Source organism: Cajanus cajan, chromosome 10, assembly GCF_000230855.2.
Source record: "Cajanus cajan strain Asha chromosome 10, NIPB_CcT2T_4, whole genome shotgun sequence".
Lineage (NCBI taxonomy): Eukaryota > Viridiplantae > Streptophyta > Magnoliopsida > Fabales > Fabaceae > Cajanus > Cajanus cajan.
The window spans coordinates 19,726,845-19,747,818 of record NC_138526.1 but is presented as its reverse complement, the minus strand read 5'-3'; the positions used below and the strand labels follow the sequence as shown (position 1 = coordinate 19,747,818).

The 20,974-nt window shown below is 39.6% G+C and overlaps 1 protein-coding gene across 2 annotated transcripts; it reads right to left on the bottom strand.

Moving 5' to 3' along the window:
• Nucleotides 1-2,654: 2,654 nt before the first annotated feature.
• Nucleotides 2,655-9,826, bottom strand: KOB1 (elongation defective 1 protein / ELD1 protein). 2 transcript variants are annotated; one of them, XM_020384982.3, is made up of 11 exons: nt 9,389-9,821; nt 8,531-8,680; nt 8,370-8,422; nt 7,929-8,037; nt 7,665-7,799; nt 7,493-7,537; nt 5,724-5,911; nt 5,502-5,643; nt 4,506-4,552; nt 4,310-4,397; nt 2,655-3,338 (listed from the first exon to the last, which is right to left on the bottom strand). In XM_020384982.3, the coding sequence occupies exons 1-11, from the start codon at nt 9,728-9,730 to the stop codon at nt 3,057-3,059; spliced, it is 1,581 nt and encodes a 526-aa protein (XP_020240571.1). In that variant the 5' UTR covers nt 9,731-9,821; the 3' UTR covers nt 2,655-3,056. The 2 variants fall into 2 exon arrangements, with proteins under 2 accessions (XP_020240571.1, XP_082921070.1); XM_083064944.1 differs by having other exon boundaries at nt 3,262-3,373; nt 9,389-9,826.
• Nucleotides 9,827-20,974: the final 11,148 nt, after the last annotated feature.

Sequence of the window (20,974 nt, the reverse complement as noted above, 5' to 3'; positions counted from 1 at the left end):
GATGAAGCTATCCTTGTAACTTTTATCAAATTTATTTAAGGGTTGAGCCTGAACAGACTTGTTCAAAAGAAGACTTGGTGTTGAGTTCAAAGAGGTTTGTTCGAAAGAATACTTGATTTTGAGCTTGGGGAGGCTTGTTGAAAGAATACGTGGTGTTTAGCTTAGAGAGGCTTACGGAAAGAATACTTGGGTCTAAGCTTGGAGAGACTTGTTGAAAGAATACTTGGGTAGTTGCTTGGAAAAGAAAGTCAAAGACTAATTAGGTTTGAGTCGAAAGTGGCTTGTGTAAAGAATACTTTGTTAAATCAAAAATCTTGTCTTTAAGATAACTAATTATCCCTTAAGTTTTAATGTTAACAAATAGAAGATTTTCTTTAAACAAAAGTCAGCATTCTTCAAAAATAAAATATATTAGACAAAATGTGAAGATAATACATATCATTTGTAAGATGAAAGAAATCAGACAAAGCATACAATCCGTCTGATTGACATTAAATGAACACTGTTATGACTAACATTACATTTCATTTAATGTGTTATCCCTCAGCATATTAAACGAAAAAGTCTCGAAGAACATTAATGAGAAAGAAGACAAAATCTCCATGAATTTCCAAAAAGCACGATCCCGGATATCACGAAAAAGAGACTGAAAAAGATTACTCTACACCAGCCCCAATTGCTCTACAATGACACTCTCTACTACACTCAAAAGTTGAAGGAAATGATGATAAGTAACTGTCTGGATTAGATAAAAGGTATACGCATCCTGATAAGTATTTAATACTCACATTAAATGCATCAATAGTACTCTCTAAGAACAACTAGAAAGACAAGAGAAGCAACATATGAAGAAATATGAACGTTTAAATTTGAACATTGTTGCAGTGATCATCTTCTTCAAAGCTACTATATAAGGATCAAACCTTCACACTACAAACAGAGATGAGAAAAATTAGAAAGCAACAGACTAGCATACACAAAGAAAAGTGTTGTACATAAAAGTGCATCAAGTAGCTTTCATTAATCAAGTTAGTTGAGAACAAGCTGAAGCACGTCAAAAAAGATCTTATTTGCAAAATTGTGTTTAGTTCTTTGTAAACTTTTTATGCTGTATTTGTATAACATCATGTTTAGAAGAGACGAAATTATTTTTGTAACTCTTATCAATTGTATTTGTAAGGTTTAAGCTCGGAGAGATTTGCTTAAAAGAATATTTAGTGATTAAGTCTGAAAAGACTTGTTTAAAGAATACTTGGCTTTAAGTCTTGAGAGACTTGTTGAAAGAATACTTGGTTTTTTAACCACTATTTGTGCTTCTTTTTGCACATGCAAGATTCAAACCTTGATCCCAAGAATTTAAGACTTCATGCATTACCACTACACCAATTGATTCTTTGTGTATATTTAAGACATATAATATATATGCTTAAATTAAATTATATTTTATTTTTATCAACATAATTTATAATTATACATTTTATATTGGACAGTCCATTCGTTCACCTAAAACCGACAAGACTGGGTTCCCTCAACACCCTCGATAGCCAAAGGGACTGCATGATCGAGTTCCTCAACCCGTTCCTTCAACACCCTCGATAGCCAAAGGAATTGTGTAAATGCATGATTGAGTTCCTTAACCCATCCCTTTGGCACCCTCGATAGCTGAAGGAATTGTGTAAATAAATGCAACCCTTCGACACCCTTGGTAGCCAAAAGGATTGAACTCCTTGAATCAATACTTTTAGCACCCTTGACAGTCAAATAAGCTATAAGAACAAGTTCAACTCGTCCCTTCAATAACTTCGACGATCGAATGGTTTGAGGCGAATAAGAATGTTCAATATGACCAATCCCACTTGGCCTTTCGGTAGCCAATGCATTCAAACGACATGTAAAACCCATAAGTTATGATAGCCAAGATGATTGAGGCTTAATCATCAATACAAAATATATTTTCAACGTATTACTTAATTATAACCTTAACTTACGACCCATTAAGATTTGGACCCACTACGATCAATAGCCTGTATCTTAAAGTAAAAATATTCATTATTTTCATTTAATACATCAAGGGAGTAACTTACTTGAGCATCAGAGTACCTTTTATAGATGTATCCCCTTGATGTGGACAAACAACTCAATCAGAAAGTGAATAGGAGTGAAGGCATCAACAAGAGATAGAGAGAAGTATCTCCTAACATGTATACATTTAAAATTATATATTAAAATTATATACATTTATACATTTAAAATTATATATTAGTTTATTTTGTTCAATTAGTCTATAATTTCCTGACTACAATATTTGTGGATGCTTATTTAAAACATGATATGAATTTATTAAATTTGTAAGTATAAAATATGCATAATAAAAATCAAATTATACAATTTAGTTAATAACACAGCGATTTGATCTTTGACTCATTGACTTAGTGACTTTTCCAGTTTTTAAAATATTGATTTCAAGCATAATTTCAATTATTTAGGACCAACATGATCGATCACATACATTTCAAAACTAATTTTACTATATACTCTCCAACTACGTGAATGGATCGACCCCAATACGGTTATGTTTTCTTACATGTTTACTAACAAAAATGAAACAATAAATATTCACTAATAGCATGGCATGGTTGGCAGAGAACTTCACATGCTTTGAAATCGTTTTCTAACATAAAAGGTATATATATGTATGATACAAAGAATTGAGTCGAGCGAAATGCACAACATACTACTATCCTAGCCACAATTTTAGTACCTGGACGTGAAAAAGGCAAAAAAAAAAGAATTCATACTAATAACACTCAGGTTTCTATACAAAAAAAATGGCTAAAATAAGGTATCCAACCGTTTTCATCAAGGCCTATCCACTCCCAAAACAAGCCACTGATTAATGCTTGGCATTTGGATAGCAACAAACACCAAATATATTCAAGGCTCGTATAATCAGAAAAAGCAGCCAAGTTGCTCTTTCTTCACCTGTAGATTCTTCATAATATGACACAACAGTAATACCCAAATGGAAGGAGATGACGGGCATGCTCTGAGGAAGATCAATTGTGTGAAATGAGGTCATTGTCATCTACCCCTGGGGGAGACAGTGGTGGTACAGCTACTTCATGAAATGCAGCAGATTCAATATCCAAAATCTTCCTTGTAGCTGCTTGAGATTCTTTGGTTCTTCCAGCCTTTCTAGAAGGGAGGGATACAGAAGCGGAGGCTCTTGACGAGTTACTACTATCAATTGACAGCAGAAAATTTTCTTTGGAAAGTGTTGGGGCAGATGCAATGACAGAACTGAAGACTCCAGATTCCCTTAAACTTTGGATTATGACCTGACAACCAATGCATACGGAAAAGAGTTCGAAGCCTTGAAAGAAAAGGTTAAAGTAATCAATAGGTCATGAACTATTCGAGAATTTTAAAATAGGTCCCTGTACTTCAAAAGTTTGTAATTTGGTATAGAACTAATGAATCATTTCCAATCGGGTCTCTAATCACATTTCCCAAGGAGTTCCGCTAAGTACAGGGAGTCAGAGTGACCTAATTAATTTATTTTTTATAAATAGTTGTAGAACCGACTGAATTATTAAACTAGCGACATGGATCCTGAACCATTGAAAATTTTCAATTAGGTTAAATGGAACCCTAACAAAAATGTGGCCAAGGATCCAATTAAAAAATGACTTAAAAGATTAGAGATCTATTTACAAACTTTCAAAGTACAGGAACTTGTTTAAAACCTCCAAATAGTTCAGGGACCTGGAAATTAATTCAACAACAAAAAGAAATACATGCAAAAGGATAAATGAAAGAAGTAAAACGATGAAAGCAATTATTTATACAATCTAGAATGTAAAAGTTCTCACTAGATTAAAACTCTTAACAAATTATATCTCCATTCAAAGTGATTCATTTTAATATGTTTGGCAATTTGGGAAAAGACAGAATTAAATTACTAGCCAAATGTTTTCTCACAACCAACTGGAACTACTGGCCAACTTTCTGTTCATGTGGTGGGAGTATCTTCTTTCTGTCCATTGCATTTTCTTTCTACTTTCCAAATCTATGATTCACTTCTTGAATAAATAATGAAATAGGCTTGCTGTTAAGATATTATGGTTTCATTAGGTTATCAGTCACATTATTATTAGCAGGCTTGAGCTTAGTAATAGCAGTATTTAGCCTTATCATTAGTATACACAGGGGTACTAGGTTAGGGTATGGCAATAATATTTGAAGTTTGCTACCATTAACTAACCTTCTATCTCTTCCCTAACACTACACCTATAATTCTTATACTTACCATGGGAGTATATATGCGAGTCAATATTCCCTTCCTCAAAAGTTTCATCTTCACGTCTTTATCACCCCACACAACATGCTCATTATACCTGGATCAACAAGCAAAGACCAAATGTTTTTGGAAGATCAATAACATAGTAGTTAAAACATGGGAGAGATAGAGCATTAATAAATATGAAGAATTGAAGCCAACATACCACTTCTGCATTTCATCTTCAGTTGCAGTTGAAGCAATGATAAATGCCTGAAATTGATAAGGTGTACTTCGAATGAATGAGTGCTTACATACAAGTTAAGATTCCCACACCAGAAAATAGAAAAAGGGTAGTTCTGTTGGATCTAATGAGGGTCAGCTCTAGGAAGCATTATCCCATACGCAGGAAGGCTATTTGTAACACTAGAACCCATGACCACCAGGTCACAAGGCATCAACCTTACCATTACACAAGTGTCACACCTTCCACACTAGAAAAGATATATTCTATCAAAATTCACTACCAAACAGCCAAACTCAAGTTCAAGCTTTGGTAAAATAATTATATACCAGTAGGAGTATAAATTAACTAAGCCAATTGTGAATTATTGAATTCCAGCTTGTTAAATGCTCTCAATCAATCTTGTTTTATTAGCTAAATAAACAAGTTCAAACATAAAAAGATTATAATTTGATTTCTTACTATCCTATACATATCATTTATCTTTATTTCAATCATCAAAATTCTTATTTTAAATATGCAACCATAAAGTTTGTTCAAAAGATTTACCTTTTCTATCATTAAAAAAAAATATTTCTAACCTCAAGTCATCATTACAAATACAAAACTATATTTTATTTCTATTTTTACTTCATCTATTATAAATTGTTAAGTACTGAATAAATATACTTTTTAGTTTTTACAGAGAATTCTGATAAAGAAAAATAATAAAACCATAAACTAACTCAATGAGTCAGTCCCAAGCATCACATGCTTTAAACAAGTCAAGTTCAAGCTTCAATTTTAACCTGTTAAATAATATGAAAGCTTGAACAATTAATTTTCCTCACAAATCAAGCCTTTATTTCAAGTGTTTAGCTCAACCTACACTCCTACGTACTGGTATAATAAATCCTTTTTTTCTGATATGCAATCGAAATGGATAACTGAACAGGACAGAAGGAGAAAGAACAATAATAATAAAATCCAGAAACTTACAGATCTGTCAAATTCCAACATGAAGCATCTTTTGACATCTTCTTTTGTAGGTTTGCAACCACAGCGGTCACGTCTAGAAGTTAAGTCTGAGAATTTTGCATATGTGTAATGTAAAACAGCAGCCTCTTCCAATTTGATTTCACTAGCATAATTCAGAAGAACAATCAGGGCAATAACAAAAATGTCAAGGGATACATGTCTATGAATTAAAAAGGACCATACTTTGGGGTTTTCATATAATTATGCCATCTGTGTGCACCATTAGGCCGAAGATGATCTTGTATCCGAGCAGCTGATTTTCCATTTCCATAAGTAAGGAAGTAGTTTGGATTGCCGCGCACAGAATCTTTGTACATGCCAAAGTATGTATCCTTTGGAAGATGGTCATAGTTCTTCTTAAACATCGATACCTGCTTTGACAGATCAGGAAGAAAAAGAGGTTACATTACAGTTACAAATTTATAATTTAGAATTACTTTCACGGTAGAAGATTTGGTTAAAATCAATCTAATCCTTTTAGGGTGTGTTTGGAAAAGTTGTAAAAATTAAATTATTTCAATAATCGATTTTATGTATGATCGATTATATTTAGAATAAATTTTTGTTTGGATAAATTTGATGAAAAACGATTGAGATATTTAATTGTTTGGATATAATAAATAATCAGTTTTTATATAGTAAATCAGCTTAACAGGAAAACATAAAACAAAAAAGAAGGTCGAAGAATCATTATAAGCTTGAAATCTTCGGCTTCATAAAACGGTTTATTTTTCAGGAAAAAATAAAACTATTTGCAAATTTAAGCTGGTGTCTGAAATCTACAGCTTATTTTACAATCAATTTTATTTCAAGAAAACAGCTGAAATTTGGAATTATAAGTTTTCCCTAACATGCTCTTAATTGAATCAGAGTAGAGTGTGGCAAAAGTGTTGATTTTAGTATTCAGCTTTGACTACTAGAAGGCTTCTTTTTTTTTTTAGCTGAGACTACTAAAAGTATATCCTCAATCAAATGAGGGTTAGAATCATAATCAGATATCCCCAAGACTTTCGATGCCAAAATACAAACCTCGTTTGACTGAGATAAGGCAACCATGAAATAGAGACTATTGAAATGCTAATTCTAGCATATAAAATACTGCCATTGCTTAGAGAGGCAGACAAAACCCCTTGCACTCCGGACTCCAAAGCCAAGTTTACTTCCACAATGCACTGATGATCACATATCCAGCATTTACTTGAGAAAAACAAAATTGGGTTTCACAGATTTATTTAGTTAAATTTTTCAAATTTGTACGGTGCCTGGTAATGTACCATCAACTTTGTTTTGTTAACATTTATTTTCTTGCATCAAAGCCGTTTTTGTTAACATTATCAATGTCTAAAAAATTTCTAAACATTTCTCTATCCTATCCTACCCACCCAAGTCAGCTGAAAAAAAAACAAATCCAACATGATGCTCAATCCAGTAATAAATGTTTGCCCTCATAATATATCAACTATCAAGCATTTTATCCCCTCTTCAGTACAGTAACCTGATACACCAGAGTTTGGGTAATTTCACACTTTGAACTCAAAGGATTAGGCTTGTACCTCAACTAAACCATAAAAATGGTACGATATAGATTATAGAGATTTCAAATTTTATAGCCAAGAAACTAAAATAAGAGTTTTAAAGGTCATAATTCCTTTTGTTATTCTACAAGGTCAGATACACCAACAAAAAGTCCAGTAAAACCAGCTACGCCAGTACAATGTGATTGTGAACTATGTATAGATAATCCATTACTTTCTCTTAATGAACTCGTATGTTCAATTGTGGAAAATTATCAGCATAGCTAATTGAAGAAAAGAACTAGCATTGTAAACAGATTTACATATATATTATTGATGATCTTAATACGATTATATCCATGACATGCTGTTTATTTCAGGTTCTCAGTAATATGTTAGACACATTTAGAATGATTGGGTACAGCTTTCAGGACTTACCTCACTAAAAGGTTCTTTGATATCATCTCGCTCAACACTGCTCTCCTAAAATAGACAAACACAGCAGCATTAGTTACAAAATTGAAGCAAACAACAGCAAAATCTTTCAGTACCATAAAATATACATGAATACCATGGCATGCAATTAAAAGAATCTGCAGATTCTACTCACGTAGTTAGGAAATATGACCATATCAACATGTCTTGGAACATCGAGGAGCAATTGCCTTAAAGAATACTCCCGAGCACCAGCTGGGTGTATTAACTCATCTGTATCAAGATGAAGAATCCAGTCCATACCAGCATCCTGATGTTTCAGCAAGCATAACATTGTGTAAATGTACCAAATTACACACCAAACCATAATTTAAAAGAAAAAAGAGAGAGAGAGAGAGAGAGAAAATAAGTATTTGTTCAGCAAAACAATTTGACATACCCTTGCCATAACAATAGCCATCTCCATGTTGAGGGATTGCTTCACAAAAAGTTCATAATTGCATGGTTTATAAAAGAAACCTGCTAGCCATGTCTCATTCCAAATACGGCTGATGCAACCAACACAATAAATAATTAGTATAAGAAAACCATCTCTTAGAAACTTAAATTTTAAAATATTGTATAAGTATACTAACATTATAACACGAGCAAGGGAGTTTTTTTTTTTTTTTTTTTTATAGTATAGACCAAGAACAAAAACAATTAGAAAAACAAACTTTAATAATTACAAGTCATTATGGACATACTGAAATATCAAACTATTATGGTGAAAAGCATCGTCCATATCTATATGTAAATGAAGAAACTCCAAGGAACACAATTCTATTAAAAATCAATTGAATGGATAAGAGTCAGTAAGAAAATGGTAAAATTGATTAACCTCTTAGCTTGTTGTTCTTCCAGCTGTTTTGTTCTATATATGACCTTTACACCCTGGTTTAAATAACAAAAACCAAATCAGAATAGTATTGTTATGTAAGAGAAAGGAAGAAAGCAACTGATTCCTGAGAGATTGATAGAACATCATGCTTGTCCACTTACAGGAATTGATTCTAGGACATTTGATACTTCAGGGGAAGCAGCCTTCCCCTCCACAAAAAGAAAAAAATTTGTCACGCCAATGACTTTATGATAAAACATCCAAGGTAAAATCTGCTCAAGCCCTGCCGAAGTACTCGTCGTAACACAAATCTGCACATCAAGAAGAAAACATGGATTAAATCAACAGAAAAACAGATACTTCCATAAAATCCGCAGAGATAAAGTAAATCAAGCTCTCTTCTCACACTAAAAACGAAGAAAGAGAAAAAGCTTCCTTTCATACACAGTCTTCGTTTTTCACTTCAATCATAGCAACTAACAAAAACTCTCTACATTAACTCAATTCACAAACAACCCACCCAGCACACATCACAGAAAAGCAATAAAACACAGATCTTATCAACAACATTTGCTCAAATGCAATCAACCCCATAAACCAGGTTAACTTAAATTATCAACATTGGTACAAGATCTGCAAAAATATAAACACTCCTACCAATAAAATTGCTCGAATATAGGCGCATCAACACAAATAGAAACATTCATATAATCAAATACCAATAAACTTCCCAAATCAACCGAACACCCCTTCAAACACACAGATCACCCCACCTCACACACCAAAACTTGCACAATTTACTCAAAATCCAAATCACCACCTTGAAGCAAACCCTTAAGCTTCCAATTGCAGTCATAGCAAGGGGAAAAAGAAAAAACAGACACCCCCTCCCTCTCCACTCAAACACATTTAATTTTTTTAAAAAGATAACCAAAATTAGAATCTCTACTATATGCTTCAAATAACAATGATAAATTGAGATCAAATTCAAAAATAAATAAATAAATAAATGAAGGGACCTTAGGGGTGAGGGAGGGCGCAAAGTCAAGCTTCCAGTTATGGTAGTAAGGGAAGGAAGGGGAAGCGGTGCGGGCAAGATTGATGCAATCGGAGTGGGAATTGTGAGAGAGAGGGGAGAGGGGAGAAGGCTCCATGCCGGGGAAGTAGCGGTGGGAGCCGCGGGGGGCGGCGAGGGTGGCCGGATCGGAGACGCCGCCGCGCCATTGGAGGATGAAGGCTATCGCGGCCAAGGAGAGGGGGAGGAGAGTGAGGAGCAGGAGGATCCTTGAAGTGAATGATTGCGACGATGATGCGCTCTGACGGACCGGAGCGTACAGCTGCTGGTTGTTGGAGACCGGCATCCTTTCTTCACTCAACCACTTCACCTCACCGCCACTCCTTACTCTAAATTACTACTCTACAAGCTTATCCCAAAATCATACTAGCTTTTTTTTTACTTTTTCTTTTTTTATTTATTACATTGATTTCAAGGATCTAACTTAATTTATACCATGTTCAACACTCGGTTTGAAACTCAATAACTTTGATTAAGAAATAAATTATTATCACTTGTGTAATCTTTTGATATTAATAACAAAATTATAAAAAAATAAAATTATATTTTACTAAAAATTCTATACCAAAAATCTATTCAAATAATTGAAATTTTTTAATGACATCATACATTATTAATCACTTGAAGTACATACTTAATACTTACTTTCCTAGATTAATAGATAAATATATATTATTATATTTATTTTTTTAATTAATTATAAGGTAAAATTAACTATAATAGGTATCATGTCAGGAAATAATAATATTCATGAATACAACTATCTGAATAATCATAAACTCGAATTCACTCAAATATTTTAAGTAAAATCTTTTTAGTGTTTACATTATACTCGGTTCAACCCATTCATACACTAGTTGAATAAAGAGTTTTGATTTTCAAATTCAATCTATACATATGATATATTATTAAATTTATTATTATTATTTATATAGCTTTATTTAATAAAAAAAGTATTTATCAAAATAATATTATCTATGTCGTATATTTATTTTATTTAATTTGTTTGATAGAAATATATTGATATAAATAAAAAATATATATATATATGTACCTGTCTGAGGGTACACGTGATCTTCAGGTAGGTAGAGGACCGAACGGGAGCTCTAGGTGGATGCTTCAGAGAGGGGGGGAGGTACCTGCAAAAGGCACTCCGACGCTCAAGTCAGGATAAGTACGAATCTCTAGAATAATAATTGAACAGTGACATACCTCGTTACGTGTGACCTATTTATAATACCTGACATGGGCCTGAACATGGTGGGCCTTCTCTGACACTTACCAAATTAGGTAATACGATGTTAATCGGCGGGTTATGCCTTAATTGTGCTTTGTCCCTTGTTAATCACGATCACCATTCTAGTTATTCTATGTTGACCTTTGGCCGAGCCGATACAAAACAGCCGAGACGTCCTCTCTCGGCTTCTGGCCGAGCCGATAGGGGAGGGGTACGGTTCTCAGTCCCTTGCCGAGCCGAAGTGATATCTGAGTAGCGTCATTATCTGATAGATGACGTACCAGTCCATGTGGCCGATCCACGTGGCCGAGCCGAAGTGATAGTTGCGTCAATATCTAATAGGACATGACTTGCCAGTCTACGTGGCCGATCCACGTGGCTGATAGGGTCCTTTCGGTACACAAGCCCCCCAGCCTTGAGGAGTGTAACGACGTAAAGGGTAAAATTGACCTTGCAGTTGTGACAGTTGAGGTTGAGTGCAGAATTGTAACCGTCGGGCATTAATCGTGGGACATAGAGTTGTAACCATTGGACATTAATGTGGGAACGTGGAGGGCCATAACCGTTGAGCATTTAAACGTGGGATTTTGAAAAGGCATGGCTTGTGGACCGTTGGATCAAATCGATCCAACAGTTCATAGGGGTGTGACGGTTGGCGTGTGGCTCCTGGAAGTACTATAAATAAGCCTGGTGGGGACCAAACCTTGCGTGTTTACTTAACTGTGACTTGCACTTGCTCCGAGCCGACGTGAAGATCAAGCTTGTGTGTTAGTTAGCAACCGAAACCAGCTTCACTTAAAGGTACGTCTTCAATGGGTGATTTTAACAGGGATCTAGATGATAGGGTTTCCCAAGCTGATTCTGCTGGGGGTGCTGGGACGGGTTCTGCCGGTAGTGGTTCACGTGGGCCGATAGAGCTTCAGGGTGTGTTGGCGTCGGCATCAAATGAGTCGGCCAGTGTGGAAGTTATTGAGGGGTTTGATCATTCTCGGAGTGTAGAGGAGGAGGCTTCTTCTCTCGAGATGAGTGAGGGCCGACCAGCGACACAAAAGAGCGGTTCGGCCTCTCGTCACTTCAGCCCTATAGAAATTCCTGGGTATAGATGGGTGCATGGGGAGGTGGGTAGCGTGTTTTCACGTTACATCGAGAAAAGTTCAATTGCTTTGTTGTTTGACTCCGAGAACTTCGTTACGCTTCCGGAGGATGAGGAACCATCCGACTTCTTTTTTGCGCCGTGCCGAAATGATGGAACTTGGGGGTCGGATTTCGTCTTTCTGGGCCGAGAGAAGTCTAAATATAATTTTTTCTTTGTATATGACTATTTGTTTAGGGACTTGGGGGTTACGCTCCTTTTCGATAAGTTTTTTGTTGGAGTACTTCGGCTGTTGAACGTGGCGCCGACGCAGCTCCATCCGAATAGTTGGGCCGCGATGCAAGGGTTTGGCATCTGTGTATAACGCTTGGCATCGAGCCGACGCCCAACCTATTCTTGTATCATTACGCCTCTCGGCCGACGAAGAAAGCGAAGTGGTTGTCCCTGTTTCGTGGAGAGAACTTGATAGACCATGGGTCAAGGGCCCAGTGACCAGAGCTATGGCTAGGAGGATACAGGAAGAGCTGGATCTTGAGAAGACTAATGGGCTTGTCAGGCCCAAGGTAATCTTCACTTGGAATGCTCTATCATGAAGAGAAGGCCTTAGTTCTATTTGTTTATATTGTACAGTTTATGCATAGTCTTTTGTATAGGTTATTTTGCCTTTGTATTTGTGAGGCACTTTACTTGCTTTTTCCTAGTGATTGTATATTGTTTTTAAGGTAGGCTACTTGGAGAGTTTAGCTCCATTTAACCTCCCTAGTTGATACATTCATTTTATATTTTTTCAGTAGGGAAAAGGGGGTGTCATTTAGCAAAGCTTGGGGTGTGACTAGTAATTGGGCCAGAACTGGGCCTAGGCAAAATTTTGCATATTGGACTCATTTTGCTCCTAATTTTTCATAGATTTGATTTAGCTAGGTTTCATCATCATATGATGAACCTAACTAAACCAAATCAAGGTTTTTCAAATTAAATCATGGAGCCAAAATGCACCAAGGCCGCCTAGCTAGTTCTTCCTCCTTTTGGCCGAAAATTGCTTGTCTCACTTCAAAGGTTTGAAGCTTGCCTTGCAAGCTTCTAAACCTTTGTAAGGTTAGCTCACCTTACCATGGTTCTTAAGTGAACCATGGTCAAGGTTAGCTTCTCCTACAAGCTAGCTAAAACCGTAGGAGTTAAGTATACCTTACCATGGTTCCTAGTGAACCATGGTTAAGGTTAGCTTCTCCTAGAAGCAACCTCTACCCTATATATTTGTATTCTCTACACTTGTACTCACTTTTGACATTAATGAGAATTGAACTTCAGAATTCTCTCTCAAGAGTCCTCTCCTAAAACCGTAGAGAACTTTCACTCTAGGTTTCTAACAAAGTTCTTCAACTTTGTTTTGGTTTCTCAAGCTTCCTATGCAAGCTAAGGAACACCGAATCACTTCAAGGCTTCTCCTCCATTGAAGAACACTTCAAGGAGCTTCAAAGAGTCTTTGGAGTCATAACCTCAAAAGCATCTTCGGTCCTAAGCATGGAGCAAAGTGGAGGAACATCAATCTCCTCACTTATCTCCATCAGAACTGCTTGCTCCAACCGTTCACTACATCTTACAAAGGATTCAAAGTAAGGTATTTTAAGGTGATGATTCGGCCGAGCACCGGCAATAAATATTTTTTTGATGATGAAAGAAGGCCATTTTTTCCATTATATTGGACCCGGGCGCCAAGGAAGTATGATGTGGTGTCCAAGTCTAAGATGTCAGTGGAGGAGCGTGATGACCTAAAAATTTTAGAGAAACTACCTCGGCCATTGCCGTGCCGAGAACTCGTTCGGTTGATGAAGTCATCTCAGCCGTTGGACGATTTAATTGGTATAGCATCTGTCTTGTGTGTAAATTCATGTGTTATGATTGATTTTGACTAATGTTTGTGCAGGTATCATGACGAGCTGCGGGAGTGATGACTTGGACATCCGTAATTTGATCCGGGGCCGAGCTCCGACGCCGACGCCGACCGGGCAAGGGGGGAATAGGAATCTGGCACGCGAGACGTCTCGGCCCCAGCCTCAACACAAAGACAAGCATACCCAAGACGCCAACAAGGCGCGGATTGCTAAAAGAAAGGTCGATGAGGCGAGGGCCGAGGTCGAGTCGGTTGACCTCCAAACAAGATCGCCTTCTTGGGAATTCCTTGGTCTCAACTTGGAGTTGAATCGCCGAGTCATTCGTTGTTTACATGCTTCAGCTATGACTTGGGATTTCTCTCGAAGTTCCTCTACGACATCCAGTTTGGCTCGAATTGCGCCGTCGTTGGACTCCTCGTGAAAGTGTGTCCGTCGAAATGAAGGCTCACCGACTTCGACTGGAATCATAGCGTCTGTGCCGTATGCCAATTGGAACGGAGTCTCCTTTGTGCTTGATTGGGGCGTGCACCTGTACGCCCAAAGAACTTCAGGAAGCTCTTCGACCCACGCTCCTTTGGCCGTGCCAAGCCATTTCTTCAACTCGGTGAGGACAACCTTGTTAGCGGCTTCGGCTTGGCCGTTGGACTGTGGGTGCTCGACGAACGTGAACCGGTGTCGGATGCCGAGGTTTTCGAGAAATTTGTTGAATTTCTTATCTGTGAATTGAAGCCCATTTTCGGAGATGATTGCATATGGGATGCCGAACCGGGTGATGATATTTTTCCATACGAATTTTTGGATATTGGCGGCCGTTATAGTTGCAAGCGGTTCGGCTTCTATCCACTTGGTAAAATAATCCACAGCTACCACCAAGAATTTGCATTGGCCTTTGGCGAGTAGGAATGGGCCGAGAATGTCAATACCCCATAGAGCAAACGGCCAAGGGGCACTGACCGCGTGAAGCTACTCGGCCGAGGCGTGTATTAAGTTGTCGTGTTGCTGACATTGCTTGCATTTCTTCACGTACTCAGCATAGTCGGTCTTCAAGGTCGGCCAGTAGTAGCCGGCCCTCAGCACTTTAGCAGCTAGTGTTCTTGCACCTGAGTGTGATTCGCAGATTCCTTCGTGAATTTCTCGTAGAACATAGTCAGCTTGCTGCTGGTCGATGCATTTCAACAAGGGTGTGGAGAACCCTCGTCGGTATAATTCTCCGGCCACCACAGAGTAACGTGCCGCTTGAGTTCGGATCTTCTTAGCTTCAATCGGATCGGCCGGTTCGGAACCGTTAACAATGTAGTTTGTGATGTTGGTCATCCACGAACTTGAGGGTTCTTCGACCGGCATGCACTCTTGTGGAATACTAGACGTAGGTAGTTCCAAGTGGATGGTTGACCAGAGCTGACCTGGCTTTCGACTACTGGCCAGTCGGGCTAGCTGGTCGGCTCTTTCATTGTTACAACGCGGTGTGTGTCGGACTTGTACACCCTAAAACTGATCCTTCATCCCTTTGAATAGATGGTAATACTTCAACAAGTTCTCGTCCTTGACTTGAAAGTTATCATTGACCTGTTCGGTCACCACTTTCGAGTCGGTCCAGCACACGATTTTTTTGGCTCCCATTTCGGCAGCTAATCTCATGCTGGCAAGCAAAGCTTCATATTCTGCTTGATTGTTTGACATTTTGAAACCGAAGCGTAGTGATTGCTCGAGGGTAATACCAGATGGGCTTTCCAGGATTATGCCGGCACCACTTCCTTGCTGATTGGACGATCCGTCGACATGCATGGTCCAAACATTATCTTCAAAATGGCCAAGTGGGGATAATTCGTTGATGAAATCGGCCAAGATTTGTGCTTTGATGGCCCCCCGAGGTTCAAAACGAATGTCAAATTCGAATAGCTCAATCGACCATGCCATCATTCGGCCGGCCAGTTCTGGCTTTCGCAGTACTTTGGCGATCGGACAATCTGTTCGGACCACCACGGTGTGGCTCTGGAAGTATTGCCGAAGGCGCCTAGCCGCGTATATGAGTCACAGCGCTACCTTTTCCAACAGTTCATATCGGCGCTCGGCATCTTGAAGCACTCGGCTTATGAAGTATATGGGTTGCTGTTGGTCGTCTTGTTCCTGTATCAGACCGGTGCTTATGGCTTCGCCAGAAACTGCCAAGTATAGGACTACTTCTCAGCCGGGTGTTGGCTTGGTCAGCACTGGTGGAGTGCCGAGGCACTTCTTGAAGAGTTGAAAAGATGCTTCGCATTCATCCGTCCATTGAAACCGATTTGCCTTTTTCAAGAGGCCAAGGATCGACCTGGAAGTCTCGGCCATACATGGTAGGAAACGAGACAATGCTGTCAGTCGGCCAGCCAACTTTTGGATCTCTTTCAAGTTTGATGGGCTTCTCATGTCGATAATAGCTTGACATTTGTCCAGGTTAGCCTCGATGCCCCGACTTGACAGCATGAAACCCAGGAACTTGCCGCCTGAGACGCTGAATACACACTTATCAGGATTAAGTCTCATCTGGTGCCTCTGAAGTGCATGGAAGACTTCGGCCAGGTCCGTTACATGGGAAGGTGTGTCGGCCGATTTGACCACCATATCGTCTACATAAACTTCCATATTTTTCCCAATCTAATCATCGAAGATCTTGTCCATGAGCCGTTGATACGTGGCACCGGCATTCTTCAGGCCGAAAGGCATTACTTGGTAGCAGTAATTGGCAGATTCTGTGACAAATGTCGTTTTGTCCTCGTCTCGGGGATGCATTCGGATTTGATTGTAACCTGAGTATGCATCGAGAAATGTCAGGAACTTATGACCAGCCGCGCCGTCAACCAATCGGTCTATGTTCGGTAATGGATAGGCATCCTTGGGGCAGGCTTTGTTCAAGTCTGTGTAATCAGTGCACATTCGCCATTTCCCATTTGTCTTCTTGACCATGACAACGTTGGCCAACCATGTTGTGTACTAGATTTCTCGAATGAAACCCGCTTCTAAGAGCTTGGATACCTCCACTTCACTGCCTTCTTTCTCTCTTCCCCCATTTTTCTTTTTCGCTGGGCAATCGGTTTTGCCTCATGGCACACTAAGAGCTTGTGACATAGGAAACTGGGATCAATACTTGGCATATCGGCCGGCCTCCATGCGAATAGGTCTTTGTTTTTTCTAACGACTTGTCCGATTTCGCGTCTTTCCGTCTCGGACAGGTTAGAGCCCAGGTAGGTCACGTGTAGGTCGGTCGGCCCGATAACAATAGGGTGTCGGTCTTCAATCGGCTCGACCCTCTCGTCCTGCTCCATTCGAGGGTCGAAGTCCACAATTGTGTCGAGTTCTTGTGCCACCGTATGCACTCGTTTCACTCCACGCGGTTCGGCCGTTTCGAGCTGAGGCAACCGAAGACTAGTGAAATAACACTCCCTAGACGCTTTCTGATCGGCGTGGACGGTAATGATCCGACCCAACTCGGATGGGAATTTCATGGCTAAGTGTGGAGTTGACACGATAGCACCTAGCTTGTTGAGGGAGGGCCTTCCGAGGAGGATGTTGTATGACGTGTTGGCGTGCACAACCACGTATTTGACTGAGATATCTCAGGCTTCGGCTCCGTCGAAGAAGAAGTGGGTGGATAACTTGATGTACCCTTTGGTTTGGACACGTTCACCAGAGAATCCAACCAAGGGCTCATTGTAAGGGATCAACTCGGCCTCCGGTATGCCGAGTTGTTTAAAGGTATTCCAGTAGAGGATGTCGGCCGAGCTTCCCTGATCGACCAACGTCTTTCAGACAATGCAGTTGTGGATCTCGACGCTAATGACCATGGGGTCGTCTTGATCAGGATTGATACCTTTAAAATCAGCCTCGGTGAAGGTGATGGCGGGCAACCTTCGCTTAGTGCGTTCAACCGAGTGTACAGCTCGGACGGCTCGCAGGTGTCTTTTCTGGGCTGAAGAGGTGGAACCACCGCCTGCGAATCCACCGACAATGGTGTTGATGATTCTTCGGGGTTGGGTGGCTGGCTCGTCTTCCTTTCGGCCCCTCGACCGGCTTCACTCCCTGTAAGAACGCCTGTCAGATCTATCTCAGTCAGGCTGTTCTCTACGATGCCGACGATCATCGTGTTGGGGAGAGCGAGGTCGATCGACAAAACGTTGAAGCTGCCCTTGTTTGATTAAGTCTTCAATCTTATCTTTTAGAGCTGCGCATTCTTCGGTGGAGTGACCCCGGTTGCGATGATATTACAAGACTTGCTTGTGTCGGCACGAAAAGGTGTCGAGGCTCGTTTCGGCACTGCCAGGACCTTCGAAGCTAGTGCCTGGTCCAATACAACCGATCGACTAGTGTTCAACGGGGTGTAATGAGAGTATCATGGCCCGCGGACAGGTTTGTCTTGGGGGATGTGTTCTTTCGGCCGACTCCGATAGCTGCTCTCGACCGGCTTCTCGGTCTTGATAGTTATCTCCGCCCTTGCTTGGTTGCGGAACTCAGCTAATTCTTCCATTTGCATGTATTTTTCGGCGCGCCGACACAAGTCATCCATGTCAGACGGGGGTTTCTTATAGATATTGTTAGCAAACGGTCCTAGTCTCAAGGCAGTGGTCAAATGGTGAAGAGCAACGGCTGGATTTAGGTCTCGGATCTCCAATGCCGCTTTGTTGAATCGACTCATGAAGGTCCGAAGGGATTCCTTCTTTTCTTGTCTTATGCTTACCAGCGAGAGAGAGGTCAATTGATGAGGTCGGCTAGTAGCAAACTGGATGGTGAAGTGGGATGCCAAGGTATTGAAGAAGTCGATTGAGTTGGTCGGGAGCCGAGTGAACCAACTCAGCGCCCGACCTTTCAGTGAAGTTGGGAAGATTCGGTAGAGGGCGGCGTCGTCGGTAGTGCTGAGGGTGACTTGGGTCAAGAAAATGTCGACGTGCTCGTCGAGGTCGGTGGTTCCATCATACTTATCCAACGGAAGGGACTTCCAGTGGTCGAGGAGGGAGGATTGCATGATGTTAGGGGTGAACAGGTGTCGGTGAGCCCCGGTCGTCGGGGCGTACGCGGGTCGGCCAGTTACTTGAGCAACCGAGGCGTGGTTCCCCGGGGCGACAGTAGAAGTGTGCGGGAGAGAAGTATGAAACGACCCTTGGGTGTGAGTCGGCTCGGAGGGTTTCCACGTGGGATCTTTGTTTTGGTTTTTCAGGGCAGGGTTCTCTTCCCTCAAGGCGGCCATTTCACGAGCGTCCTTCTCTCGCTGCTGCTTCTTGGCGGCCATCTCCTCCTTCAACTGTCGTACCATCTCGGCCATGTTGGTCTCATCGACTGTCTCGGTGTTGTCGGCTTCGGATTGGTGCTCATCTTCGGATCGGTGGTCTTCAGTGTGCATTCTCCTTGTCTTTGCCATGATGTCTTCAAACTAGTGCTCAGTCTGTCTTCTTCAAAAGCTGTCGGTTCAGCCCCACGGTGGGTGCCAAAATGTACCTGTTTTAGGGTACACGTGATCTTCAGGTAGGTAGAGGGCCGAACGGGAGCTCCAGGTGGATGCTTCAGAGAGGCGGGGAGGTACCTGCAAAAGGCACTCCGACGCTCAAGTCAGGATAAGCACGAATCTCTAGGGTAATAATTGAACAGTGACATACCTCGTTACATGTGACCTATTTATAATACCTGACATGGGCCTGAACATGGTGGGCCTTCTCTAACACTTACCAAATTAGGTAATACGATATTAATCGGCGGGTTATGCCTTAATTATGCTTTGTCCCTTGTTAATCACGATCACCATTCTAGTTATTCTATGCTGACCTTTGGCCGAGCCGATACAGAACGGCCGAGACGTCCTCTCTCGACTTCTGGCTGAGCCGATAGGGGAGGGGTATGGTTCTCAGTCCCTTGCCGAGCTGAAGTGATATCTGAGCAGCGTCATTATCTGATAGATGACGTACCGGTCCATGTGGCCGATCCACGTGGCCGAGCCGAAGTGATAGCTACGTCAATATCTAATAGGACATGTCGTGTCGGTCCTCGTGGCCGATCCACGTGGCCGATAGGGTCCTTCCGGTACAATATATAAGGGTTATAATAACACCGGTATAACTTTTACTAAATATTACACCGCTCAATAATTTTACATTAAATGTGAATTTTGTAATTCTAACATTAGATTGAAAGTTCTTTACTCTTAAATTATATCTACAAAATTTTATATTAATCCAAGATGATTTGATACTTCATTCTTATAAAACAAAATTGATGTAATATATACATTTCAAAATATACTAAAATATGAACACTTTGATTACCTTCAAGTCATTATTCAATTGTAACAAAATTTGATACAAACATATAAAGTGATATGAACTTTCAATTTAACGGTTAGATTTACAAAATTCACATTTAATATAAAGTTATTGAGCAGTGTAATACTTGGTAAAAGTTATTATAACACCCTCTACCCCAACATTAATACACAATAAATGTAAACTATAAATTTCTGAGTAAATAAAATCTGTCATAGTTGATAACATCTTTCATGGATAAAACAAGTGTCTCAAATATCATAAGGTAGAAGATTCACTTTCACAACTCATAAACATAACTCCAATGTAGAAATTATAAAAGAAAAGAAACTAAGGTTTTCAAAATAGTTTAATGGAAACAACATCCTAGGCTAGTCCTAACTACACCTGGATGTCACATGTCCTATCGAAACACGTCCAACTGAAGCCTAAACTTTGTCACCAATATCCTCATGTTGACGGTCACCTACAACACAATAAAAGACATGCATAGAGCAAACATGGGAGTTAGAAACATCTCACTCAGGTTAAGGTATAGAAATAACAGTTAGACAACACACCTAAATCATAACAAACACAGACATAACTACACATTAATCAAGTACAAATTCAAGTTACACATACAATGGTGCAAATCATCTTAAATTAATATAAAATTTGGCATATATGATCTAAGAGATATGAACTTATAATCTAACGGTTAGATTTATAAAATTCACAATTAATATAAAGTTATTGAGCGATGTAATACTTAGTAAAAGTTATACCGGTGTCGTTTGAACCCTCCTCATATATATATATATATATATATATATATATATATATATATATATATAACTTTTAAAAAATATATATAACTTTTAGAAAAATTGAAACAATTTTAAAAGGTTACATAAGAATGATCCAACTCAATCTGTCATGTTTAAAATTGGATTAGGTCGATTTAAATTTGAAAAAAAAAATTATATTATCCATAAAATTTTAATCTAATTTGATAATAGATTTGGTGAAATCCAACCCAACC

Excerpts from the sequence above, each read along its gene's own strand:
- KOB1 (XM_020384982.3), bottom strand. The coding sequence starts at position 9,730 with ATGCCGGTCTCCAACAACCAGCAGCTGTACGCTCCGGTCCGTCAGAGC. Across the intron at positions 7,538-7,664 it reads TGGTCATATTTCCTAACTAC|GAGAGCAGTGTTGAGCGAGA; the intron begins GTGAGTAGAATC and ends TGTCTATTTTAG. Across the intron at positions 3,339-4,309 it reads CTCGCATATATACTCCCATG|GTCATAATCCAAAGTTTAAG; the intron begins GTAAGTATAAGA and ends ATTGGTTGTCAG.